Source organism: Microsporum canis, genomic scaffold (genome assembly GCF_000151145.1).
Source record: "Microsporum canis CBS 113480 supercont1.2 genomic scaffold, whole genome shotgun sequence".
Classification (NCBI taxonomy): Eukaryota; Fungi; Ascomycota; class Eurotiomycetes; order Onygenales; family Arthrodermataceae; genus Microsporum; species Microsporum canis.
The window spans coordinates 732,114-743,999 of record NW_003299168.1 but is presented as its reverse complement, the minus strand read 5'-3'; the positions used below and the strand labels follow the sequence as shown (position 1 = coordinate 743,999).

The 11,886-nt window shown below is 49.6% G+C and overlaps 7 protein-coding genes across 7 annotated transcripts in view; all 7 read right to left on the bottom strand.

Annotated features, from left to right (window-relative positions):
- Window positions 1-257, bottom strand: part of MCYG_01703 (nitrogen metabolite repression regulator NmrA) — a gene marked incomplete at both ends in the record, with an annotated part of 1,123 nt that extends 866 nt beyond the window's left edge. Inside the window, one exon of the mRNA XM_002848723.1 lies at window positions 24-257. Within this exon, the coding sequence (XP_002848769.1) occupies window positions 24-257 (234 nt within the window). The remainder of the gene's footprint in view (window positions 1-23) is intronic.
- Window positions 258-436: 179 nt separating this feature from the next.
- MCYG_01702 (uncharacterized protein) lies at window positions 437-1,007 on the bottom strand (the record flags this gene model as incomplete). Its single annotated transcript, XM_002848722.1, has 2 exons — window positions 437-684; window positions 929-1,007. The coding sequence occupies 2 exons, from the start codon at window positions 1,005-1,007 to the stop codon at window positions 437-439; spliced, it is 327 nt and encodes a 108-aa protein (XP_002848768.1).
- Window positions 1,008-1,119: 112 nt separating this feature from the next.
- Window positions 1,120-2,913, bottom strand: MCYG_01701 (lysophospholipase; the record flags this gene model as incomplete). Its single annotated transcript, XM_002848721.1, has 3 exons — window positions 1,120-1,482; window positions 1,531-1,895; window positions 1,956-2,913. The coding sequence occupies 3 exons, from the start codon at window positions 2,911-2,913 to the stop codon at window positions 1,120-1,122; spliced, it is 1,686 nt and encodes a 561-aa protein (XP_002848767.1).
- A 583-nt stretch (window positions 2,914-3,496) lies between these two features.
- MCYG_01700 (D-mandelate dehydrogenase) lies at window positions 3,497-4,647 on the bottom strand (the record flags this gene model as incomplete). Its single annotated transcript, XM_002848720.1, has 3 exons — window positions 3,497-3,586; window positions 3,648-3,732; window positions 3,791-4,647. 3 exons carry the CDS (start codon window positions 4,645-4,647, stop codon window positions 3,497-3,499), a joined length of 1,032 nt encoding a protein of 343 aa, XP_002848766.1.
- A 426-nt stretch (window positions 4,648-5,073) lies between these two features.
- On the bottom strand, window positions 5,074-7,161 carry MCYG_01699 (peptidase S8 and S53; the record flags this gene model as incomplete). The annotated part of the gene is made up of 1 exon (XM_002848719.1): window positions 5,074-7,161. The coding sequence occupies one exon, from the start codon at window positions 7,159-7,161 to the stop codon at window positions 5,074-5,076; it is 2,088 nt and encodes a 695-aa protein (XP_002848765.1).
- Window positions 7,162-8,370: 1,209 nt separating this feature from the next.
- Window positions 8,371-9,272, bottom strand: MCYG_01698 (uncharacterized protein; the record flags this gene model as incomplete). Its single annotated transcript, XM_002848718.1, has 4 exons — window positions 8,371-8,488; window positions 8,539-8,616; window positions 8,674-8,982; window positions 9,043-9,272. The coding sequence occupies 4 exons, from the start codon at window positions 9,270-9,272 to the stop codon at window positions 8,371-8,373; spliced, it is 735 nt and encodes a 244-aa protein (XP_002848764.1).
- Window positions 9,273-10,031: 759 nt separating this feature from the next.
- MCYG_01697 (uncharacterized protein) lies at window positions 10,032-10,947 on the bottom strand (the record flags this gene model as incomplete). The annotated part of the gene is made up of 4 exons (XM_002848717.1): window positions 10,032-10,158; window positions 10,208-10,285; window positions 10,337-10,642; window positions 10,715-10,947. The coding sequence occupies 4 exons, from the start codon at window positions 10,945-10,947 to the stop codon at window positions 10,032-10,034; spliced, it is 744 nt and encodes a 247-aa protein (XP_002848763.1).
- Between the last annotated feature and the right edge of the window lie 939 nt (window positions 10,948-11,886).

Below are 11,886 nucleotides of genomic sequence, written 5' to 3'. Positions count from 1 at the left end.
AGTACAGGCTTATCCGTCTGTACGTTATGAATGACTAGGGCTCCAGATGCGTGTGCAATCGCGAGGAGAGATAGAGCCGGGGAAGGCTGTAATGCGCTCACAGCGCCTGCACCGGGGACGGTATCCTGTGGGATGACGCCCTCGAGGGTATGGACCTGCGCGCGCACATCATATCCGACGGCCGCAGCGACACGGATGAGGGACGCGGCTTGACGGCCGGTGGCATTGACGATCGCAATGGTTTTGGCCTGTGGCATTCGGATGTTCTACTATCGTTTAGTTAGCTCTAGCTGTTTGGATGCAATATCAGTCTCTGGTGAGGGGCATCTCACTGGTACTTTTTATATGTCCGTTAAGTATAAGTATGGACTCGGTCAAGAGCGGGACAACTCTGACAAGCGATCAACCGTGTATTCAGCGTGCGATCCAGCTTCACTCAATCGCTCTGAGCCCTTTCTCTCTTCTGGTCTGCTTTCTGCTTCTTGCTGGTCGAGGGGCGGTTGAACCCTTGGGTTACGATGGTTGAACGGCGCTCAAGGCCCCAGGATCCTCCATGTAAGCGATCAAACCGGCAGGACGATGGCTTTTTCAGTGTTCTAGCCGTAGGAGAAGATGCGATTCTTCCTGTGATGTCTTCGTTGTTCGTGCTCGAGGATGTTGAGTGTGCGATGTTAAGAATATCCACTATGCGAAAGAACATAAAGGCCAACAGGGGCAAGCAACAAGAGACGGACTCTCGGTGTTATATACGAGATGTTTCTTGTATCTTGACTTGTATATATATGTGTGTGTATGTGTATAGTTGTATGCGTGTATTATCTTTATATTACTTTGGCTACCAAATAACAAGGCGATATCAATAACTAGATTACTAGCAGCAACCAACACTCTACAACAGACTGACAGACGATACTGTGTACTTTCATACAAAGTGTACCAAGCGGTCGAGACATCCCCAGATCCCAAGCGTAGGCAGCCGCTTCAGGGATCAGGGCAGGCATCGACATAGTCAAGAAGATAAGGGATGCTTGTCTTATAACGATCATATATAGAGTGTATGATCATGTATATATATGGCTCACTCGGGCGACATCAGGGGCTATGCTTGTTTTATATCTGTCAGTGACCGTTGGGCAGTGGAAGAGTGACCTCTGGAGTCGTAGTCCCTGAGCTCTGTCTGCTCTCAGCTTCGGCCTTGAGCTTCTCTGCCAGGTCGCCGCTCTGCTTGCTCGAACACTGGACGTCTACGCCGGCCAGGGCCCAGATGTCTGGTCGCCGTTTGGCGTGGAGTTCGGCCACCGTAAGCTCGTCAGCGTGCAGATGGGCTCCGGAGCGGCGAAGTAGCTCTACATGGTCGACCAGGCCGGCGTTGGCCGCGAGAAAGAGAGGCGTCTTGCCCGAGTTGTTTCGGATATGCACTGAGCTGCCGTGCAGGAGAAAGTAACGGAGGATAGATATGTCAGGAGACGTGGCAGACAGATGCTATCTTCGTTAGTATACACGAAAGAGGGAAGAAAGAGAGAATCATACCAATGGGGTGTTGCCAGAGTAGTCCCGGTCGTTGAGGAGCCATTCCTGGCCTCCGCGCATGATATCAGTGACCTGGCCGAGGTCGCCGTGGGAGATGGCGTAGCCGAGCGCGGTCAGGTTCTTGACTCTGTCGGGTAGGGTGCCGTCTGGGTGTCGGAAGAGAGGGTCGTGGCGGTCTGATAGCTCTCCCCGTAGGGATATAGACATATCTCTGGCCACGGACTCGGGTGTAGCGTCGTGCATGGCCAGCAGGTAGGCCAGTTTGGTCAGGGCTGCCTCCGTCGTCATGTCGCCGCCAGCAACGACGCCGGCTCGAGAGAGTGTCATACCAGTAGCATACACCGGAGACACGCTTCCGGACAGGCCTATACCAGCCAGTTAGCAGTTCATCCGACATAGAATAGTTGGGTAGAAGGAGGGCATACATTGGGTGACGTTGACGATGACAATCCCCCGTTTGATGGCATCGGCAAGCACCTTGGTCATGCGATTGTCCTGTCCGCTGGGAGCGTTGCCTGCACCAAAGGTCTCCAGCACCAGCCCTCGCAAGCCGGGCAGGCGCAGGACAGAGTCCACCATCTCAGGCTGTATGCCGGGGAAGATGCGCAGACAAGCCACATGCGTCGTATCCAGGTTCGTCCGGATCCTGAAATGCTGGATGCTCGTCGGCTTCTTCACCAGGTCCCACGCCACGTCCGTCTTCATCGAGGACGTCGTAGCCAGCGGCGGCGCATTCGGAGACGCAAACGCAGCAAAGTCGCTGGCGGCCACCTTGGTCGTCCGATTGCCTCGAAACAGCTTGCCGTCAAAGTACAGGCAGACCTCGGGGATCATGAAATGGCCCGCTATCACCAGCGATCCCAGCAGGTTATCCACCGCATCATTCTGGAGCTGCAGCATCGGCGTCTGGCTGCCCGTCAGGATCACCGGCTTGCCCAGGTTCTGCAGCATGAAGCTGAGCGCAGAGCAGGTGTACGCCAGACTGTCCGTCCCATGCAGCACCACGAAGGCGTCGAAGATCGTGTAGTTCCAGGATATCGCCCTTGCGATCTGGGCCCAGCCTTTGGCGTCGATCGAGCTGCTGTCGAGCAGCTCTTCGAACTCGTAGACCGCATAGCGTACACGGGCGTTGTAAGTGCTCAGGGGCGTCCGCAGGCTGCGGTGGCTGACCCGCTCCCCCGATGCATTCACCACGACGTCGAGCTCGCCTGGCTCTGAGCCGTCGTTGAAGACCGGCGATGGCTCCAGGGCAGCCTCCCGGAAACCCCGAGCTGGTATAAATCCTGATGGCGAAGGGCGCATGCAGATGGTGCCTCCGGTCATGATGATGAGCACTCGCGACTCAGGCCGTAGCCCATATGCCCGCAGCTTGTCGTCTGCCATGGTATCTTGTCTCTCTTTATCTCTTTGTATATGGTGTCTCTCTTTAGATAGCTGTAATGTGTATATGAAGCCGATGTGTTGTCGGGTTGGCAAGCAAGGCAGACTCAGGCTCAATTGTCGATGTTTAGCCCATCATCGCCTTCTTTTCTTTTCCTGCGAGACGAAGAACAAGAGAAGAAGAAAATATTCACATCAGATGATGCAGCGGATATTTTTCTTGATATTAAACTAGGGCTTTGCGGGCCTTAAGAAAACACGGATGAACCTGTGGAGCGACGGGAAGTGATTAGTTGGATGTTAGTATAAGCCATGTATATCCATGTATATATACAAGCCGACGTCATCATACGCAGAAGGATGCAAGGAAAGACGCCGTTTATCCGTTGATTCTGTTCGTATAATGGATAAATAGTTGATTTGAAAGCTATACTATCCTAGTTACCAATCATATAGATTCTAACACTCAATATTGCTACATTGAATGATCCAACTGGTGCTACCAAAACTGGCGTCTCACGGTATATCAAATCAGAGACAGAAGACGGCGGATTCCTCCTTGCAGGTGCTGGGATAGGATAGCAGGCTAGGGCTCGACCTTATTGACAGGAGTAACGGGTTTGCCGTCACCAAAGAAGAAGGCCTCGATGTTGTCCATGGTAATCTTTTCAAAGTTCTGCGTTGCATGTCAGATTGATATTCAATAAAGGTCCAGAGATGAGAGAGGGTGAGCTCACAGCCTGAGTATCAATGGTTGCTCCTCCGGTATGCGGCAGCAGCGTGACATTCCAGTTATCCAGCAGTCGAGCATTTATCTTCGGCCTGTAAACGAACGGTCAGTAAGGACGGCCTTCAAAAGCAAAAGCAGGCGAAGACGTACTCTTCTTGATAGACGTCCAGTCCAGCAGCGCTCACTATGCCTTCATCAAGGGCATCGGCCAACGCCTCTTCGTCCACACACTTCCCACGGCCAACATTGATAACCCGAACGCCACGCTTCATCATCCCGAAAGTCTTCGAATTGAGCAAGTGATGCGTCTCAGGCGTAAGCGGACAAGCCAGCAGCAAACAATCAGCGACCCCCAATAAACTCCCAAGCTCAGAATGATACACCGCGCCACCCAGCCTCGACTCGAGCTCTTCACTCTTCCTCTTCCGCCCAAAGTAATGTATCTTCATACCCAGGGCTATCGCCCGCGTAGCCACCGCCTGCCCTATCTCCCCCATCCCCACGATACCCAGCACCTTACCGTGCGGATTCTGCGCAACATCCACGACTTTATCCTGGATGTCGTAAAAGTCCCCTCGTCGCAAGGAACGCACTGTATGCTCGCAGAAGCTGAGCCGTCGAAACGTAGCTATGATTAGAAACAGGGCTAGATCTGCCGTGGAGTCGTTGGCGGCCCCGGCGCCGTTGCAGTACCATATCTTGCGCTGGGCCAGAGCCTCCGTGTCCTCGCCGTCGTAGCCATGGTTGACCGAAGCGATTATCTTCAGGGACGGAGGCAGATGGGGGATCAACTCCTTGTCGAAGAGGGGGAAGCCGTTGGCCAGCGTGTTGCTGGGTCGGAACACGGCGTCGATGGTCGAGTATTTTCCTCCTTCGCCAAGGGCCTCGATGAGCTCTGGTAGAGGGAGCTTGGTGTAGTATAGCACATTGCAGCGTTTTTCTAGCTCAGCCCAGCGCTCGGTGTGCCAGCGGATGGGGTTTCCAATGTAGAGAACGGTTGGTTTCATGTTGATAACTCGTCGCTCCTAACTAGCGGTCCTTGTATCTGTCTGGCCTTGTTAGTTTTTGGACGGCCGTTCGAGCAGCGGCTTATATAGGACAGACCTGACTCCCTTCACACGGTTGGATGGTTCTGCTCGCGGGTGAAGGAGTGGAAACAGTTACTGTGATATCTCGTCAGGGCAGCCCATTGTTTGGTTCCTCGCCCCACACGTTCTGTCTACCTTGAGAGAGACGGTTTGTCGTATTCACGATACTTAGTATAGCCATTGATATTAATTGATACCATAGTTAATAAAGGTGGTTGGTGGAAGAGTGCGTAGAATAACTACTGTGAAGGCAGTCTGTAATACGGGGGCTACTATAAGAATAGCAATTTATTATCATCACTATCTGAACACGTTACATTGAGCATGATAGATGTCAAATATAATCTACTTCAGAGGCCGATCAAGGCTCCAGGCAACCGCAAAGCACTGCGCAAACCGTCTTTTGAAGATGCGATGGGCACGAACTGTCACCCTGACCTCGCCGCTGGGCACATTGGTCCATACGACCTGCTCAACATTGTTCGTCCGATCAAAACCCTTCTTCTCGCCCATGTTTCCATGACGCTTTGTGCAGCCAGCAGTGACAATCAAATCAAGGTCGTTCTGCAGCATTGCGCCAGGAGGATCAGACCAGACCAGTGTCACCTTCAAGGTCGAGCAGCCGTTCGGCTTGCAAGGCACTCTGATGACCAACTTACGGTCGGATTGGCCTCGACGGAGGGGTCCGCCCTCATAGTATCCGGCAGTGGCATCACAGGGGGATGAAATGGAATTCTTAAGGTGCACACGGCCAAAGCCAGAGCTAATGTTGGGTGATGGGCCGGCTTCGGTTGGTATGTATTGGCCGGGCAACTCGACAGCGCCGTTGATGAGCATTGCCTTGATCAGGGCGGCGGATGGGTTCTTGTTTCCATTCTTGACAAGTGCTTCGCGGATGAGGGCCACGCCTCCCGCTACCAACGGGGTTGCCATGCTGGTGCCTCCGTTGAAAAACCAGTCTGGGTCGGTGCTCGTTCCGAAGGTAGTGCCGGGCTTTAACAGCTTTGCTGAACGAGTGGACAGAATAGATGTCCCCGGTGCGACAACGTCGGGTTTAATACGCCCTTCCTTGGTAGGGCCTCGGGAGCTGAATGCCGCCATGCCATTGGGGTGGTCGGCAACACGGTCAGTGTTGTATGGCTTGTTTGGGAACCATGGTGCGTATGTGGTCGTAATGTCTGGGCGATCATTCTCACTTGCGCCAACGGTAATGCAGTTCTTTGCTGCGGCCTGGGAGCCGATCTGATTCGAGTCGTTGATCCCGTCTTTATTCGCGTCGATTCCTGAGTTCCCGGCAGCGAAGAGAATGACCATGTCCTGGTGTTCCCAGACGAAGCGATCGATCTCCTCACAGCTGACGTCGTACGGAAGCTGACGGCCTGGTGCATCGCTTCCCCAGGAATTGGTGTGGATTCTCGCACCATGGTCCTTATACGGTTGAATGAACAGCTTGGTCAGGTCATCTGGGATCCCCCCCAAGCCATTGTTGCTATCCAGCACGGATTGCAGGACTAGAGTGGCCTTGGGTGCTGTGCCTTGGATCTTCCCGCCCATCTTCTCCGAAATCCCGTCTCCAAGAACGGAACCGCAGACGTGGGTGCCGTGCCCGTCCGGATCATCGGCCGTCGCCGGGTTAGTACGTCCTAGGGCATATAGATGTTTAACACGGCATTTGAAGGCTGGGTGGGTATCCGTTGTACTGCCCTTGTCGAAGCCGGTGTCACAAACAGCGACAATCTGGCCCTCTCCTTCATATGGCAAGGCATCGACTTTGTCGGCCTCTGCACTGCTAATAGGGTGGTCACAGTTGGTATCAACCTCACCCCTAATGATAGGGGTAGCCTTGTTGTTGAATAGCACCGCCGGGTGCACTTCGAGGATGCTTCGGACACCATCGATAGCTGCGATTTCATCCAAGTGCTGGTCTTGAACCATCATCCGGATCTTCGTAGGTTCAACATTCAGAGATGAAGTGTCCGCCCGCGTAGCCCTGCTAAGGGCTTCATGCAACTCCTGCGAAGTAGAGTCTACATCGCGATGAAGCACAATATCAACCATGCGGCGGTGGGCTGATTTTCGCACAGTATTAGTAAAATCAGCAACCGTGTTGGTGCTGGACGCAGACTTCATCGTTGACTGAACAACGAACATGTCTAGATAGACATTCGCCCATCCCACAAAGGGGAGAGAGCGGACGGCAGCTAGGTCGGCCGGCTTGTAGTTGCAGAGGTATGTATTTGGCGAAACATACTCTTGAATATCAACGCCCAGGCGCTCGAGCTCGTCTTCCTGGTCATCCTCGAGCGGTTCTTTGGTCTGGACGAGGATGTAGTTGGATTTGGAGGAGTCCTCCGACTCAAGACCAAGGGCCTGGAGAACGGGCCGCTGGTTCTCGGGATTGAGATCGTTTCCGTTGATTGAGATGATAGGCATGATTGTTGCTTTGTCTTTCGGCTTGGGGATGGATCAGGCTGGTAAACAGTAGGAATGGCTTCTAGCAAGCTCTTGTAGAGTGGTGAATAGAAGGTATCCGCTACTTTGTTGAAAGGGGGGTAGACCATTCATATATAGGGAACTAGGAAGATAGAATTCACCAGGGAAGCAGTTTCTTGCCACAGAGAAACAGCTGATTTATGCAGATGCCACGGTTGCTGTACCTGTTGACTGGATGAATCAACAGCTAGGAGCAACGGAAGCTCTCGTTTATAGACAGATTGGCATCTAGCCCATCATAAGGCGGCACATTGTGAAAGAAAATGAGGGGGTATCTCCATAGCTTGATATCAGCTGCAAGGCCATAGAACATTCCTCTCCTCCGTGAAGTCAACTGGTTGCGTTAGTGGCTATGCCCGGCTACCCTTGACCAAGCAATGCTTCTAGCCATCACAGGGCCATGATATCGAGGTGGAGCTAAGGTATCCGAACATCGTAGAGTAGCCAAACAAATGTCACTACTAGACGATGAGAGAAGGGGCTGTTGTAGTTATCACAGCCCTCGAGCATAGGTAGGCGAACCCCTCAACGATCCAGCCGCAAGTTAAGCCACAGCTGCCCTAACTGGCTGGCCATCTGTGCCTCTTCTCCTTGGTCACGCCAGCATGGAAAGCCCAGCTGGATTTCTTAGCTGAGTGTTCGTATTACTCAAGGGCGTTTTGCCTGTCTTCTCATGTAGGACAAGAAAAGTAACGAGTTAACGCTATCCCAGATTCCTCGTCAGACTGGGATGCGAGACGTCATTTTTGTATCATGAGATATGTTTCCATAGGCACCACTGTCGCACAAACGGGTAGCCTGATATCGACCATCTTTCCAGGTGCAAGTACCTAGGCATATGGCTAATTGCCAACCTTTAAATGCCTTGAGGCTCTTTTTATATAATCGTGTATGTATGCAGATATCCACGTGATCATACTAGTCTTGATGACTGATCTTATACCAAAAAGTGATGGGGAAGTCTATGATACGAGTTTCGCTCTTGTATTCAGTAATAACGATTGGCTGCAAGGACTGCCGCCGAATAGAAGTAAGCGCTAAATTTTACCATGTGCCCTCAAACATAGTAGCGTAAACGGTTTGTAGTCAAAATAGCGAAATACAGGTACGGCTGTTATTATTGTCCTTATATCTAACGAATGAGGTGAATTATTTCAGCCCGAGACTCACATACGGTTTAAGCCCCCAACGCACATATTCGCTCTCGTAGAATTTCGTTGGTCTCGGGCCATCCGTGATGAATGTACTTTCGTGGTCAATGAACCAGCTACATCATTAGTATCAGTTGGTGTTGTCTCTGGGGTAGTATAGACCTACCACTTATTCTCCTGCTCATCATAGATAATGTTACGAAGACCTGGATCGCCATGATAGGCAAAACATGCCATTAATTTCCTACCAAGAAGAATTAGCCCAGACCTTAAAAGACAATGAAATGGAGGGAAACCATACATATAATCCCTACGAAACGCATCTCGTATCTTCTCCCTCTTCGCCTCATCATAATCCCAAAAATCGGACAGCGTAACCCCTGGGCACTTCTCCATGATCAGCACAACCAAGTAGCCCCTAGGTACCAGCATGTTCATATCTTGATTTTTAATCACGCAATGCAGAAGACGAGGAACTACAGTGCAGTTCGTTTCAGCAAAGTGTTCCAAGATATCTATCTCTTGAGCTGTCGGAGCGGCATACCCATCCATACAAGCTTCACAGGAACGGATACATGGGTCTGAGCTCGCTGGATATTCGGACGGAACCCTTTTGAATACTATTAGGATGATTTGCTCCCTTCATTTTGAAGTCTGCGGTCTAACTTACTGCATTCGAATTTTAGCGATGGCTTCCATACCCATAGACGGGCCCTTGGTCTGCCTGCAGTGGTATACTGCCTGGGACTCTGCGATGGCGTCAGGCTCGTCCCCATCGAGCACAAATGATTTCTCGCTAATCTTTTCGTTTAGTTCCCATATGCTTCCATCTGGGCATTTGACACTGTAGTTATCAAACATGTTGCCTATCCAGTCCGGGACATCGCGGTCGCGACCCATGTTGTATAGGTACAAGAGATGGTGTATGTAAGGAGAGAAAAGAGGACTTGGGTATGCAGAAGTTTAGGGAGAGTCGACTAGCAAGTTACCAAGATGGCGCGTTGTAGTTCTATTGAAATTAATATATAGCATTGGAGTAAGTAGTACCAACCTAATAGCTGTGAAAGAAGCGCCACCGGCATTTCCATAGAAGGCCAAAAAGAGGCGCGCGAGTGATGAGATGATGACTAATGAATAACTACACTAGTTATCTAACACAACTTAACTAGCGCCAGCGCTTAATTTTCCTTGTTTGAAGACATACCTGAATAAGGGTTCTTTTTTCTATGTTTAAATTCAGCATTAATCCATAACTATACCTATTCTATAGATACCCGCACGTCCATTCATCAAATGGTGGATTTTATTTAGCTACGATACCAGACTATACATACCTTGTAACATCATATGATAAATATCACGGGGCCTTCAATGACCTTACGTAATAGACTAGAACCAAGTCTCGCCTCGTGAAGTATTCTTGAAAGAGGGAAGAAGTTTGGAACCTTCTGGTGGGAACATGGAACCCAGAACATAGTAGGCCCGTTGGTTGGGTCTCCCCCTCCGTTTGATATCATGAAAATACCGACACAGGTAGTATTTTGTTGTTTAAAGTGAAGATGCAGCAATATGTGTCCCCATATAATCTCCTAAATAGATAACTAATCGATTCCATCTAACTCTGGTTATATTTGTGATGGTATTAACCTCTATGGACAGTCATCCGCATTGCTCAGCGCCAACAGGTACGTATTCTTCCAGACCCCAATACACAAAGTCCTTCTCATAGAACATCATTGGCGTCTCGTCTTCGAGTATATATGTTTGCTCATGGTCAATAAACCAACTATATCGTTAGCATATATAGGAAGCATTTTAGTGTCACGTAGTCGTACCATTTGTTCTCCTGTTCATCATAGATAATATTCCGAAGGCCCGGGTCGGCAGGGTCGGCAAAGCATGACAAAAGTTCACTGATAAAGAGTTAATTCGGATCTTGAAGCGATGAAAGAATTGTCCCATACGTATAATTCTTGCGAAATGCATCCCGTATCTTCTTTCTCTTTGCTTCGTCGTAATCCCAAAAGTCGGTTAGCTCAACCCCTGGGCATTTCTCCATAATAAGAAATATTATATAGCTACCAGGTACTGGCATATATATATCCTGGTAAGACCTGATGCAATGTAGAAGACGAGGAACCACAGTGCAGTCCTTTTTAGTAAAATGTTCTAAGGCAGCTACCTCAGTAGCTGTTGGAGCGGCAACGCCCACACATGCTTCGCAGGAGCGAACAAATGGATCAGAGCTCGCTGGATATGTGAATGGAACCCTATTGAATTATGTATTAGAATGCTTGCTACAAGTCTTACCTTCCTACCACGGGGTGTTTGGTCCAACTTACTGCATGCGAACTTTAACGATAGCTTCCATACCAATGGAGGGGCCCTTAGTCTGATGGCAGTGATATACTGCCTGTGACTCTGCAACAACATAATTAGGGTCGGCCCCTTGAATATCAAGTGATTTCTCGCTGATTTTTTCGTCGAACCTCCATATACTCCCATCTGGACATTTAACTTTGTAGTTATCAAAGAGGTTACCTATCCAGTTTGGGGTATAGCGGTCACGGCCCATGGTGTATACCAGTATATAAGGAAAAAAGGTATATGAAAAGATGATGTGCAAGAAGATAGCAGAGGACTTGACGATGCAAAGGGCGGAGAGAAAGTATTAAGCTGGCTCGCGTTGTTGCCTGTAGTAACCCCAGCCAGTTAGAGCGCGAGTTATAGAGTTGGCAGGATTATGTAACCAAGTTCAATTTAACTTTATTAGCGCAGGCGCTTAACTTTCAACGCCTTTTTATCTCTTCGCTCTCAACAGTGACAGGGAAAAGTTTCGGCTTTAGATCTGCCAAGTAATGGTCACTACCTCAGCCTGTCACTACCTCGCCCCTGTGAATACTATATATAATGATGATATTTTTCTGTTTTGCTGAGTTTAGATTTACATATGACATCGACATGGGGGCGGGGCCGTCCCACTAGCCAACATTTATTATCATTATCCCATTAGCTAAAGGAAAGGTGCTTGGATGATACCCTTGGCTAGGATGTCAGCATAACGAATTTCCCTGACATTAATGTGGGCGACATTCCCATTCAATACTCTATGTCCCACATAGATGCTAGAAACCAACATCTAATGACTGGCTCTCCTGTTCCCATTTTTGACCTTAAGCGCCTTTCATGAAACCAGAAGAGGAATATTTCATGCAACGGAGCATTTATTTGTAAAAACACCGGCTGCTTCTGTCCAATTAATACGCGCTGGCCTTGATGATCACATAATACCTCGCTATGGGTAGTTCGCTACTAAAAGCTACAAGAAGCCGACCTCAATCCTCTCTTGTATTGTCCCATTCACATAACCTTTCATTACAGTCCCCTTTCACTACAAAATCCTATACTTTAATACTTTCACTATAGCCCTTTCACCATAACCCTTTTACTATAACCCCAATTTTAACCATATTGCCATTCTAAAATTTACTATTTATTTCCTTGCCTTCCCCAT